The sequence below is a fragment of the Cardiocondyla obscurior genome, linkage group LG10 (assembly GCF_019399895.1).
Source record: "Cardiocondyla obscurior isolate alpha-2009 linkage group LG10, Cobs3.1, whole genome shotgun sequence".
In the NCBI taxonomy this organism is placed as follows: Eukaryota; Metazoa; Arthropoda; class Insecta; order Hymenoptera; family Formicidae; genus Cardiocondyla; species Cardiocondyla obscurior.
This window is the reverse complement of record NC_091873.1, coordinates 2095865-2109383: the sequence shown is the minus strand read 5'-3', so window position 1 is coordinate 2109383 and position 13519 is coordinate 2095865. Positions and strand designations below refer to the sequence as shown.

Genomic DNA, 13519 nt, shown 5'->3' with positions numbered 1-13519 from the left:
TTTTCGTTGATATTATCGTTTTACAATTTCGCGCAACATTTCGAAAATAATTTCATATTATTTTATAAACACGTTATTTTCAATTTTAAAACGTTGTTCTTTTTTGAAGTTAAAGACACCGAAGGCTTCCCAAAATTTCGATCCTTATCAAAAGCAGTTGTAGCTTAGTTCTTTCTATCAGAGTACTCGAGAGGGTAGCTGTACTTCTTTCAAGATTTCAACTTGCGAGATAAATGCCAGTAGCGCATGACGTTGCGAACGTTCGCCGAGGCATCGAAGGGCCATGTCTTGCGAGACTTCTCGATTTCCAGTCGCTTTGGGAGCAATGCGCTTTATTACGGTTAAACAGGCTGACCGAGCAGTATATTACCGCGGAACGGTTCTGATTTATTGCCAGGCAAGTCCGCCAGCCCACTGCCCAATATCCATACCCCGGTCCCACTGGTGAACAACGCCGGGCGTCCCTATTCCCTCATCGCCGCGTCGACGCGTAGCTTTTCTCCTCGCCGACCGAAACTATTAATTCCCATCTCCCGCGGCGACCGACGCCGCATAATTCGATTCTACGGTATTACCGCACGACGACGGAACTGCGAGACGACGCGCGATTGCATTGTGGCGTGCGAGCCGTGAGAGTTTCGAGCTTTACGCTCTGGAACCTTGAGTTCCAGAGGCGCCAAAAGTGAGCTTAATTTCGTCAAACTGCTCCGACAGCCGTCCGGCGGTCGCCCGGTTTCGCGCAAAGTGATTTATTTACGGCGAAACTAAATGGAACATTATTACAACGGGCCCAGTCGCGACGAATTAATTATTTCACTAAAATTCGTCTTTCATATAATATCAGTCGACATTAAACAACTGATTATTTTTGTATGAAAATTGAGAACAATAATAGTTATACGTAGTCAATTCTTTACAATTTTTACTCTTATAAATTTATTTGCGAGCGTAATTTTTTTCTACGTGTGGTAATAAAATTAACAAACTTTTCCAATATTTAATTCATTTTTAGCTGCTGTCGAATTATAAAATTAAAATTATAAAATTAAATAACAGCCATTTAATTTCGGTAAATCTCCGATTATTATTCCACAAGTGTTCAGAGCTTTATACTTTTTTTCTTCTTTTTTTTCTGTAGTTTTTTTTTTTTTTTTTTTTGCTTGAAGCCTTCGGATTAACAATTTTTTCTAGTTATACGTATAATTTTTGACGGTTCAATATGCCGATCACGCGCGAATGCCGCGATCATCGATATTCAGATGCTCGGAGTGGAAACAAGAGCTCCCGCCGCAGCCGGCGGGAGCCGCGCCGTGAAATTGCCGCGGGATCGAGACTTAAATGTCGGAGCAGGTCGATAGGCGGGCTGCTGCGCGCCGTTACCCGGTATGCCCCATTTACCCCGATAGCTACGAATACATGTATTATAGCGCCGCTTCGAAACTCGTCCCTCGCGGTGGTCGCCCTCCACCTGCAAGCGACAATCCCTCGCGATGTAGCGACTCACGCTCCTCCGCGGGGCGCGCAGCCTGCAACCGCGTTGGGGGATGTAAAGGCGGGAGGGAAGGGTTAAGGGTGGAGTGCGACAGGGATGTCGCGAAACGTTTCGCGGAGTTGTCGACGCCGTCTTCGTTGAATTTCCAGCGCGGAAAGTGCACTCGATATTCCCCGCGGCTCCCTTGGGGCTTTTTCCTCCTTTTTGCGGAATAAATTCGAGTTACAGGCGCGACTGTTCCTCGGCTCGAGCTGGACGTGCTTCTCTTCTCGATCCATTTTTAATTTGAAAGAGATGATTAATGAAGTATGTTGATCCAACGTCAATGAAAGTATCCGGTAAATTAAAAAGTCTGCCTGGAAAGGTCGACTTTGTGCGCGGAATCTCAAGTGGAGGGAAGCTACGACGGATAAATCGCGTTATGCATGATAAATATTGTTTTTGTTGTTCCGAGCGCTCGTAAAAGTCTCGCCGATCGACTATTCCGGCGTTTACGATATCTGCTCGTAGTTCGGCTTACGTGAAATAAAAGTAGTAAGACGTAAAGTCACACCTCAGCGATTTAATAAGGCTACTATAAATTGATATCGATCTCCGTAAGCGGGGTTGCGGCATTAACGATAGATATAGCTATTGCCGTTATCGTTTACTCTTCCTTTGGGGAAATGCAACGCGAACGGACATTTGAAGATAGCTGCACGATTTAGAAATGCACAACGCTCTGTATACGGATGACCGATGAGGGATATTTTCTCTTTGACGGCTATTCAAAACCTGCCTTCTTTGTTTCAGGATCTCCGCGCCCTTTCAAGTAATCGCTGCAGTCCTGATCTTCGCTGCGACGGTGTCGGCTCTGATCGGCCATTGTAATTCTGATCACAGGACTCTCGTAGCCTGCGGACTTTTCCTACTAAGCGGTAAATACGTCATCGAACTTCCTTAACCATGTATTTATCTTTGAGTTCCGAGTCAAGTCTTCTCCACGTAATGCTGTCCGAAGTTCCTTGGTATTTACTTATACAATTGCTATTCTGTAGATTTTCTTAATTAATCTTAATAATGATAGTTATTAAACGAGTTAAAAAGTAATCTTTAAAAAAATTTTATGAAATAAATCGTCAAAGGAATTTGATTAATTTAAAAATATAAGAAATTATAAAAACAATCTGTCCAAATATAAAACTATCTAAAAGCATATCGCTAATTTTTTATACATATAAGAATAGCGCCAAGAAATTATATTATTAATTAATTTTTAATAGAAAAAAAAAAAAAACGAAAAGAAAAAATGATCAAACGAAATGGCAATGAATATTCGGACAGTTCTTAAATCTTGCCCGTTAGAATTCACCGCCGGTACAAGTCAGTTCGAGAGAAAAGCTCTTTTACTCTCCGTCATTCTTTGCGCTCCATCGTGTCGTAGAAACGGCCGAGCGAAGACGGGCGGACTCCCCGATCCGTGTGCATTGTCCGCCCTGGGAAAGGAATCCGCCATTGTTGAAATCCACGTGATAAGGTGCACGTGCCGCTTATATCACACGAATCGCGCGATCTCCGAGGTGATCGACGGCCATTCTTGGTCCCTTGCCGGCGAAAGTGTATAAAACCCGATACACAGGCAGGTCAATCAGTCCCGCGTGACCGGAGAACAAGCTATTTTACTTCTCGAAATAAGTATCCAGGAAAACTCCACCGTTTCACCTTTTTTTTTATTATCCCCCTTTACCTTTTCATTAACAGAATAAAGACGAGAGTCGTTCAGTTAGAAATCATTAACGTTTGGAGAAATACGAATTTTTACGTACGAAGTTATACTATGGCTGGTGAATTTATTAATTTCTAATTAAGCCTATGTCGCGAGGGCCACGTCCCTGGGTCCGTTTTGTACGTGCTAAATATTTTTACGAGTTCTGTAATAATCCATTATGCAGGAAACGAGCGTATCTGGCAGCTCGCGGCTCGCCCTCGCTTTCCCGACAACTCAATTCTCGGGGGGTGATGTCTCTATTCACGGCGAAATGCACACGGTCGCGCGGCAAAGGGGGTGGAAATGATCTATCTGCTCTCGCGGTTACGGGGGAGGGAATCTTGCGGATTACGGGCTGAAATCGGGACGCGCAGCGATCTAAACGCGTCGCCAAGGAACGCGACGCCTTCCCATTTCCAACCCTTTCAGAACATCGGCCCTGGGCTCCGGTATATTTCACCCCAACCTCCCTCCCCATTTGCGCCCACTTCCGCGACCGTTCTTCCTTTTTCTCATCCGGCAGGTGAATCGATATCGCATGATTCAAACGAAATCGAAATTCGACCAGGAATAACGTAGGTATCGCGGGGGAGGGGAGGGTTGAAAGAGGGTAATATCGTGGCGGAGTCGAATTGATTTCTTTAGCGGCACGAAAGAGAAGAGAAGGGGGCTCGACATTTTAATAAAAACCACCCGCGGTTTTGTCGTCGATATCGATGACGGATAGCGTTGCATATGCGAGGGTAAAGTGACGTCACGCGGGCCAAGCTACCTTCTTCCGAGAAAGTCGAGCGGAAAACAATCTTTCCGAATATAACAAACATTTTCTTGCGATCCTTTCTTTCGCCACGTCAGAACGTCATTAATTACGTTCACCAAGCCAAAACGCTTGCGATATTCCAACAGTACGTAATCTGGAGATTAATTATATAGAATCGTGAATCGGTGGAACTAAGGAACCAGAGATAATTTGGGATTAAAATGAAACTCGTTGCGAAATCTGTTACGCGTTGTGCGAAAACGAATGCATCAGCTTTGCCGCACCGCCAACTTTTTGCTGGAAAGTCATTTCTGACGTGACGTCGCGGGAATTGTTCTGAGTGCTTTAAAATAATCTCTCGCGCAAACACGCTTATGCAGATCTTTGTTATACCGCCCAAGTGCGTTACGAGTTACTACAATCGTGGATACGAACATGATCTGAACGAGGCTTGCGTTTCTACCCGCTCACAAGATCCATAATTTCGCAAATCACGCGGAATTCGGAGATTCAAATTCCGACTTACCGTAACTTATCGGCACCGCCTTTTCACCACCATTTTCGATTACACGTGTACTTTCGTTAGCACAGGTACGACGGAAAAATACTACAACTGTGCCACGTAACTTCTGTCTGAACGGTATTGTACTAGTATTCACTTTGGGTACTTATTATTCCGAGCGCGTCTACTCGGAAATCGATAGCAAGGAAAGCTTCTTCTGCTGGCGGCTAATTGTCATCGCTGGTAGATAATTACGTTCGTTTGTTAGACGTGCGCATCGATCGTCGTCGAGAAAAAGAGTAAAAATGCCATACAACTTTTTATTTGGTTTCTTTTTTTTTTTCTTTTATTTTATTTTTTTTTTTCTTGTAAAGCTTGGGACGGTATATTTTTCTGATATTATCTCTTTTCGATTTGCATGCATGTATTGAATTAAGAAACAATATCGGAAAAACATGTACTGTGTGTATAATATATCCGATGCAATATTTATTCACAGACTCATTACCTTGCTGTATAAAAAAAAAGAAAGTTAATTTGTCATTCTGATATCGTGCGCAGCTAAATTTACAAATAACGTTGGAATCTACATTGAACTGTGCTATACAAATATATCCTAGTTATTACAGTACGCATAATAATCAACATTTCATTAAAAAAAATTCTATTTTACATATTGAGTTTTGTAGTCGGCACAAATATTTCATAAAGTAGTTATGTAGGTAAAAAAAAAAACAATTTTTTATTTTATAAACTCGCAAATAAAACTTTTTTTTAATTTTTAAAATTTGATTTTGTAAGATTTTATTAAAAAATAAATGAGCAGTTTTATATACAAATAATGAAATTTATATAACGTATCATATTGTTAAATAAATTAATAAATATATAACGCTATAAAAAATATGTGAGATCGTATAAGGTTGTTCCGTCATTGTACGATGTCTCTAACTTTTTTTTTATCACACTCGCACGTTACAACACTCACGAAAGCACAGTTAATTACAATCGCCCGACATTTTGTAAAGCATGAAAGTTGAAATTAATTAAAATTTAATCTCGTGAAAATGATTGTTGACAAAGACAGACCCAATAATTAACGCGCCAAATGTCACACATGAGTCTTTCGTTAATTGCGAGCTAATTGACTGACTTCGTCTCGTTGCAACGTAATATTCCGACTATACATTAGCTTCTCTTTCGAGAATCGAGTGTCTTTCATTAGCATCACGGTAACGAAATTAACATCAAGAACATGCCTGCAAGAAATTATTACAGAAACGTGATCGCGCCGACGTTAGTGCCTAAAACAAGCCGATCTGTCACCATAAATAATGTTTAATACGATGTAAAATAAATGACGCTATATATCTTGTTACAAATTAATTATTAGAATGATCGACGCGTGGCAGCTTTTAATTATTTCAGTCGATTCGACTCTCGCCGTGCGCTTTTAGTTGGCAAATAGTAGCGGGGGACCTAATTCGATAAAAAATTCAAGTCACGAGATAAACGCATTCTATTTACAAGCAATTATTAATTCCCCCACGAATATTACACCGGCAATAATTTAGAACTTTCGTTTTTTATTTCTTCGAATTCTATCTCGAGTGAATAAATCACGCGAGTTACCTAGCTGTTGCCCGTACCTCGCAAGTGAATCCTTAAGCACACAAATCAATTATTCGCGCTGACTAATTATTTACGTTTATTATTGTTCTTTTTTCCCCGATGACGTTACAGTCCCCGACTTGGGGTCCCCCGAAGAAAAGCCGTCCCATGTGAACTGGAGGGACGGCTTTTTGCTGGCTTCGTTACAGTTGCAATTTTTATGAAGAGTTTCCCCACAGCCTCCACTTCGGTGGATACTTTATTTTTAAAGCTTATTTATCGTCGTTGTTACAGCTTGGAGATTTCCATTTTCCGAATGACGCGGCACTGATTCGTACCAAATTAAATTCACGTCTCGAATTTTATTTCCGTCCCGGTGTAATATTTTCTTTCACGCAACAGCTCTCTTTCGATTTCGCGTGAGTGAGATGGCAATTTCGCGATACGAATCTGTCTTTACTCTCTTCTCGAATCTTTTCTTCAATAAACGACGGTTAACACAGAGATATCCAGCGCAAGCTGCTATTATTACACGATGCTATTTATTCACAAGGAACGATCGCGTTTCGTGAAATAATACCGTGACGACACGGAGCGGCTCGTGCCGCTATTTACCGCCCGGGACTTTCACCAAATTGCGAGTGACATCACGATTGTTTGCGCGGCAGAACACTCTGTACGCCACAAAAATAAGCGGCGGGTGAGAGAGCCGAGGACCGACTCGAACATTTGACGGCCTACGGAATAAATTCACGCCGAGCGTTCCATTCGTTGCGTTTGACATTAATTTCGACGAACAAAATTATTATCACGCATTAAATTTGACACTTTTATTTAGAAAACAGGCGCTTCGCCAATTTTCGATCAATCGATAAGAACAATCTAATTTCCATTCGGCTCGTTCGTGAATAAATCATCTTTCGCCGTAACGACGTTTATAATTTATTGAGCCTTTGTAAATGAGACATCACGATGTAATCTTACTTCGAGATTGCGCCTCTTTCGATGGGAATTAAAAGACTCGGGAGAGAAAAAAAAAAAAGAATTCCTCAAAAGGCTCCAATTATAATTCCGTCAGCGTCGCCGTTTCAATTCGCGTTAATAAAATTCCAATTAGAAATTCTGTGCAAACTGCAGCGACAATCGTGCGAAATATTAGGCGCTTTCGTGCTTTCCGCTACGTCGGTAGATCGCGGAGAACAGAAAGAAGGAGAGAGAAGGAGCTTGTACACTTTTTATATTAGTAATTGCCATTTTCTTCAAGAGGACTTTATAATATGAGATACTTAAAGGAGATTTCAAACGGGTGAGTCTCGGGGCCACGGCGATATTTTTCAAAGGCTTTTTAATAGCGCCGTGGAGCTAAAAAAAAAAAAAAGAACGTATCTTTTAGCGGGAGGGACTCGCCTGTACGAGAACCTCGCAAAATGTTGGAAATGGAGCTGTCGCGAAATAAAAAAAAAAAAGCCGAGGATTGATTTTTGGAGAACTTGGCTACTAGGTCGACTCGATAGAAACGGGACAATTCGTGACGGAGATAAATCAAGCGCAAAAGCCGTAAAATTTTATCTCTTCTATTAGTTTTTCCTCGACGGATACACACGTGCGTTATAAAATTATTAATCTTTCTAATGCCGGCCATTAATATAGAATGTGAATAACACTTTTGATATTTCATTGTTGGATGACAGTAAGAAGCGGATCTGGTAAAGTATATTAACCAGATCAGCGGCGTTCGTTGGAAAAATATGAGGAGCGAATGTCCGCGGGTGGTAATGCGCGTGATAAAAAGAGGTCTGAAAGCAGAGAGACAGTTCTCAACAACGCGTCGACTGTTGATTCGCATTAGCCGTCCCTTTTCTCCCCCGTTTCACCTGATATTAATTTAGAAACACCCCACGCGGTACGAGCGCCTCCGGTGAAACTTTCGCGCGTATTTTTGCATAATTGAACATTCTTTTCACGAGAGTCGCGGTGCGCGGAGGGAAGCTGAGGGTAGTATGGCTCCCCAGCTGCGAGGTATAAGAGAAAGAGAAAGAAAAAAGGGATGGAGAGAGAAATCGCAGAATGGCTCGGCTCATTCGCCCACGTGTCTACGGCCTCGCGATAAAATTCTCGGCGGATTTTCAAGTAGCCTCTCTTCCCCCTGTTCCCCGCGCTTGCACCTGCGAACGGTTGCCATATCCGGAACGAAGCAATTTCGAAGCGGACTTCGGAATCGCACTCGTGGGGCGCGATTGCACCAGTGCTGCGTTTAGACATGTACGGCTCGTACGCGGCAGCCGGAGGTCCCCAGTGTTTAGAGACGAAGAAATTTGCATGAATCAGAAAATTTTTCTTCCATTGTACATGATAAGCTTCATAGACGTCAGTTGCGCTGTTACAAAAAATTTATTCGAGGCGAGAATACAACTGACGTTTAAACGGAATACAAAGAAAGAAATAATTCGTAAAATTTAAATAAAAAATTTCTAGGTTTGAGAAACGGAAATAATTTATTATTATTCGTATTATCATTATCAATTGTGAGAATCTTAGTGTCGCTTTTTCATTTTAATTGTCGCGTTAAATTGTTACGAATAATAATGCATTGAACTTAATATGCAAAATCTTGTGAAATTAACTTCAGTAACCTTAAATTAGATTGAAAAAGCTGGACGTGAAATGTGCTCAAAGTGTTAATAAAGCGTTATTTTAATATTTTATTTTATCTATTTAAAGTCTGAAAATTGCAAAATGCTTTTAACTAAAACACTTACAAGCAACGCTTAACATACTGTATAAAGAACTACTTAGCTATCCTTGCAGATAAATTCCTACGGAATACAAAGTGTAAGAAATTGATATTTTAACATAAAACATTTATATGCAATCAATTTCAATACATATTTGAACAAGAAAACATTTTTGTATTTTAAAATTTCCGACTAAAAGTTTCAAAAGAGTAACTACTAAAGAAAAAAAAAATATTGTAGCTTATTTCAGTTTCAAAAATTTCAGTGGAAATACAAGCTTTATTCGTAGCATTAATTATTATTTAATTAAATGCATTAATTACCACTGAAATCTTTGAAACTGAAATAAGTTGAAATTTTTTTTTTTTTTAGCTTAACGGATTAATTATTATCTGTGTTGAATAAATAATCTCCGTATTTATCATCAAATTCCTCGTTAGAATATTCTCCGTCAACCTCAGGATGAAAGGACGGAATAAATTGTTTGGTTTTATCATTATCCCAGGTTGAATCTTCGAGGTTCGATTCCGACGAGCTGAAGTTGTGACGGTGGACCCATTTCGAATTTCGGTCAAACTTCGAGCAGAAAATACGGCGACCGCTGCGGTCCTTCTCCTCGATTATATCGAGACCCCTAATCAATTGCATAATTAATTAATAATTGATGGAGAACCGACTGATATATAACAAATAATTTCGACTTTCGGCAGTTTAATTTTCGTTTACAATTAATTGATCGATAACAAGCGAATGTAATGCATTTTGTCATTGGAATTATAACAAGACGGGAATAACATGCACAAAGTTATTCACAATATTACCTTGTTAGTTTATTAATTAAAAATATGCAATTAATTTTCAAGATTTTAATATTTCGTTAAATATGAATTCAAGAAAATGTTTGATATTTTAAATAATATAAAAAAGAAAAAGTAGATATATATTTTATTGTACTTACTTATTTGTGCACTCTTGAGGATCGTAGAAGATACGAAAGCATTGTTTGCAATGCATGAAATATATTCTTCTCACGGCAGACGCATAAAAGCCGCGTATTTGCTTCAAGCAATCGTAAAATTGCACCTCGCATTCGCACGACGAGCTGCAAAAACAGTCAAAAAATGAAAAAGGAAAGTGCGCCGCGCGGTTAACGATGGTACAAAACTTAATGTTATAATACCTTCGACAATTGGATTTATTGTTCAGCCCGTATCTTGTACTTTTCGGTCTTATGTATTCTTCGCAGTAATCGTGGGCCCTGCAACACTTGTCCAACTCTTCGTACTTGCCGAGTTGATATTTCTCGCGGGCAATATTTCCGTGGCCGCACCAAAGCGTTCCTGAAGAAATAAAGAAGTCGTGCCAAAAATTGTGTTTCGTGATCGAACTCCGTTACATTTAATCGGTTTCTTTCGGGATGGTCCGAGAATGTTGAATTTGGATTGAATTAACCCCACGATGTTTTAAGATACCGATTTATTAAGTGTCGTACAAGCAGGCACGACGATGGTGCGAACCTGTTCGAGTTCCGCTAATTGAGCCAGCGATCGCTCCGCGTACAGACGCCGGAATATATAATAATGCGATTGTTTCGTAGAATCTATAATATATTTGATAACCGAGTGCCCGCAAAAAAGTTCCCTCTTTTATATGGTTAAAACAATTAAAGCGCGACTTGTGTTTTTTTCTCCGTTAATTTTAAAACGTGATTCGTTTTTTACCTTATTTATTGTAGGATTCGTCACATTTCTAACGTTTGTTATTATCTATTTTATTTTTTTGTATCGTCTAACCGTTATTCATATTTATCGACCTTTTCGTGCGTCTACACGTGTTTTTATTGTAAGCAAGTTGGTCGTTATCAGCAGAATATAAAATATAATGTAATATAACATAAAAAATATATATTTGATTAGGCTTAAACAAATTGCGACAGTAAACTATTTGTTAAAAAATAAAAAATAAGGACTTAACAATTAACAATTAGTCATTAAAGATTTCTTATAAAATAATAAAGAAGATATTTAGCAACTTTCTTTTGTGCAAAAAAAAAAAAAAAATTGTACGTTAGCGTGTTGTTTAAATAGATAGAAATTTTATTCAATAAGTATAAAAATCACCTGGCAGGATCCCATGTCGAAGACTCGTTATTTGTTTCAACGTGGAAAAGCCTCGTAAATAATCATTTAAACTGTGGCCTTCCGTTACACCGTAATTATCAGCAAACAACGAGAGCATGTGGAACAGAATTAAACTAATCGCACTCGTTCCTCTCATTTTAAGATAATTATTGTAATTCACCAGCGAGAACGTGAATTGTAAACTGAATCCGAAGTGTTCCCAAATGTTACACACCGAGAAAAGATTTTCGTAATACGGTCAGCAATTCTGTCACGTCGAAAACGCACATGTCAGCATCACGCGACACTTGTTCAAACGAAACTGACACGATAATCGGCTAAAAATATTATAATACCGACGTTTATGTCCCACTAACGCCTTCGTGCGACACGTTCACCGTCATAGCACTTCCTGTACGAGTGCGGTTCCTCTCGCCGCGTCGGTTTCCTCGCGATACCGGACTTACGATTTAAAATTAGCTGAGTTTCAGGCACATGAGCTTTTCCACGGGCGCGATAATGGTATCTAACGATTGCATTACTTAATAACTTATTTATCATGTTACGTTATAAAAACTGATGTTATAAAATTGAAGTATTAAATAACGCCGCGTTATCCAGCTTCCACTTTTAATTAACGTTAACCATTCATTAATATTTTTTCACCAGTAATTAAGTAAAACAAAATCAAAGGAAAAAAAAAAGAACGAAATAATCAGTCGAGTTTGAATACGAACGTGAGGTTCTATCAAGAGTTTTGATAAGACTGAAAGTCAGACAGGTCGACGAGTTTCGGTTCACCGCGTATTTTATCTTTATTCGAGACACGCATGTGGACTGGAGATAAAAACGGTAGTACGTGTATGCCAAAGAGAAACAGATATCTAGAAGGTGTAGAGACAATTGTATAGAAGGACAAAGTGCGTTTCAAAGCGCAAATCGCGAGTCAATGCCGCGACCTTTCGACGACGATATCACACGGTGTCACTCTGCAAATTTTGCCGTGATCTAATCTTTAAATGCACAATATCTTAGATATCTCAGACGTTCGCGACAAGAGACTGACGATGCCCGTTGCTAGACCAGGGAGCTGCAATCCCATCCTATGTCTTAAACAAAGGTGTAAATGCTTCGAAAATTGGTTCTTCCCGAAGGTACTTTCCCGTTGCCATACGCGATTAGGCACGTACGGCTCCAGGAAAGACGCAAGCATATGCTGATGCAAAATGTTACACAAAAGATAACTCTCTCTGGTCAAGTAATTAGAAACCAGGGAAGAACAGATAACTCTAGAGCGTCAAATAATTCGAATTATCTTAAACAAGGTTCCTTAATAGAAACGTGCACGCTATTTCGATGACTTGATCGATCGCGCGATGCATTATCACCGAAGTTGGAAATCAGTGGTTTTTTCTTTTTTTTTTTTCGTAACTTTGAATCGAATTAAAGTTCAGAAATTTATATTTTTGACGTTATCCTCCTAATTATAAATTTATTTTTTTTTGTGTGTTACGTTAATGTTTCACCAAAATAATCAAGCTTTTATTCCACGTAGCGTAAACGAGATAAAAAATATTAACTGTTTAATTAAAGAGCTGTCAACGAAATTTTTTACTGAAATTTCACCCCAGTTAAAAGTAATAATAATCATATTATAATTATTAAAAATAAGTTTCTGTGTGTTTAATATTAAATATTACAAATTGGCGTAAACTGTTATTCAAGCTTTCATCGTAAGTTTCTTAAATATTAATTTAACGCAGGTATAATTAATATCGTCTTTTTAATTTACAACATTAATGCATGGCGATCGAAGTTAACGCAAGATGATCGCGAGAACATCGCTAGAAATTTTCTTTTCCCGAGAGCCAGAAGAAATAAAATGGGGCGGCGAGGGGGGTGTCTTCCTGAATTTCTGGCGGAGCTTTTTAGAGCTTTCTCTACATTATTTCAACTGGTCGGCCGGCCTCTCGAAGCCCCTTTCGCTCGACTGCGCATTCCTTTTAACGATTTCGTCCCTCCCGGCCGCGACATCCGCTTTCGTTTCACGTTCCACGCTCGTTCTTCAAGGTTCCCGCCTGCCGCTTACCTTGCGTTTGCCTCGACACCCTCGTACACCCTGAGGTGCCTCTTGGAATCGACGAGCGAGAAACTGGCGGAATATGAGGTGACGGCGAAGACATGAAGAAGTTAACTAAATTTAATCCACGCTCTTTCCCGTAAATAACGCTAAATGTTCGTTCTCAACGAAAATTTCGATTCAGTACATCTCTCTTTTCGTTTCGATTATCCGTTGTTTCTTTTTTCATGTCCGACCTTTCATAATATAATTTTTATTTCTACTAGTACTATTTTTTTACGTTTATTTAATTTTTTTTTCTTCTTTTTTTTTATTCTCTACACGCATATATTTGCACTTAAAAACCCCCTCTGTTTTTAAATCCATTTAGAAAATAGTGTGACGGTTGATGTTGATTTAACAACACGACAGCAAACTGCGGCAAACCACGCTGTAAAAATACATTGTCGTAATTAAAAAAAAAAAAAAAAAA

General features: G+C 39.3%; 2 protein-coding genes across 3 annotated transcripts in view; one reads left to right on the top strand and one right to left on the bottom strand.

The window, feature by feature from the left end:
• LOC139106288 (uncharacterized) overlaps positions 1 to 13519 on the top strand; it is an 87646-nt gene that overhangs the window by 54104 nt on the left and 20023 nt on the right. For both annotated transcript variants that reach the window (XM_070662914.1, XM_070662913.1), the window contains exon 3: positions 2285 to 2409. In XM_070662914.1, coding sequence (XP_070519015.1) covers positions 2285 to 2409 — 125 coding nt within the window. The remainder of the gene's footprint in view (positions 1 to 2284; positions 2410 to 13519) is intronic.
• On the bottom strand, positions 8589 to 12618 carry LOC139106289 (phospholipase A(2)-like). Its single transcript, XM_070662915.1, has 4 exons — positions 10968 to 12618; positions 10028 to 10187; positions 9806 to 9949; positions 8589 to 9481 (listed from the first exon to the last, which is right to left on the bottom strand). The coding sequence occupies exons 1-4, from the start codon at positions 11122 to 11124 to the stop codon at positions 9229 to 9231; spliced, it is 714 nt and encodes a 237-aa protein (XP_070519016.1). The 5' UTR covers positions 11125 to 12618; the 3' UTR covers positions 8589 to 9228.

Excerpts from the sequence above, each read along its gene's own strand:
- LOC139106289 (XM_070662915.1), bottom strand. The coding sequence starts at position 11,124 with ATGAGAGGAACGAGTGCGATTAGTTTAATTCTGTTCCACATGCTCTCG. Across the intron at positions 9,950-10,027 it reads AATAAATCCAATTGTCGAAG|CTCGTCGTGCGAATGCGAGG; the intron begins GTATTATAACAT and ends CTGTTTTTGCAG. Across the intron at positions 9,482-9,805 it reads CCTCAAGAGTGCACAAATAA|GGGTCTCGATATAATCGAGG; the intron begins GTAAGTACAATA and ends GCAATTGATTAG.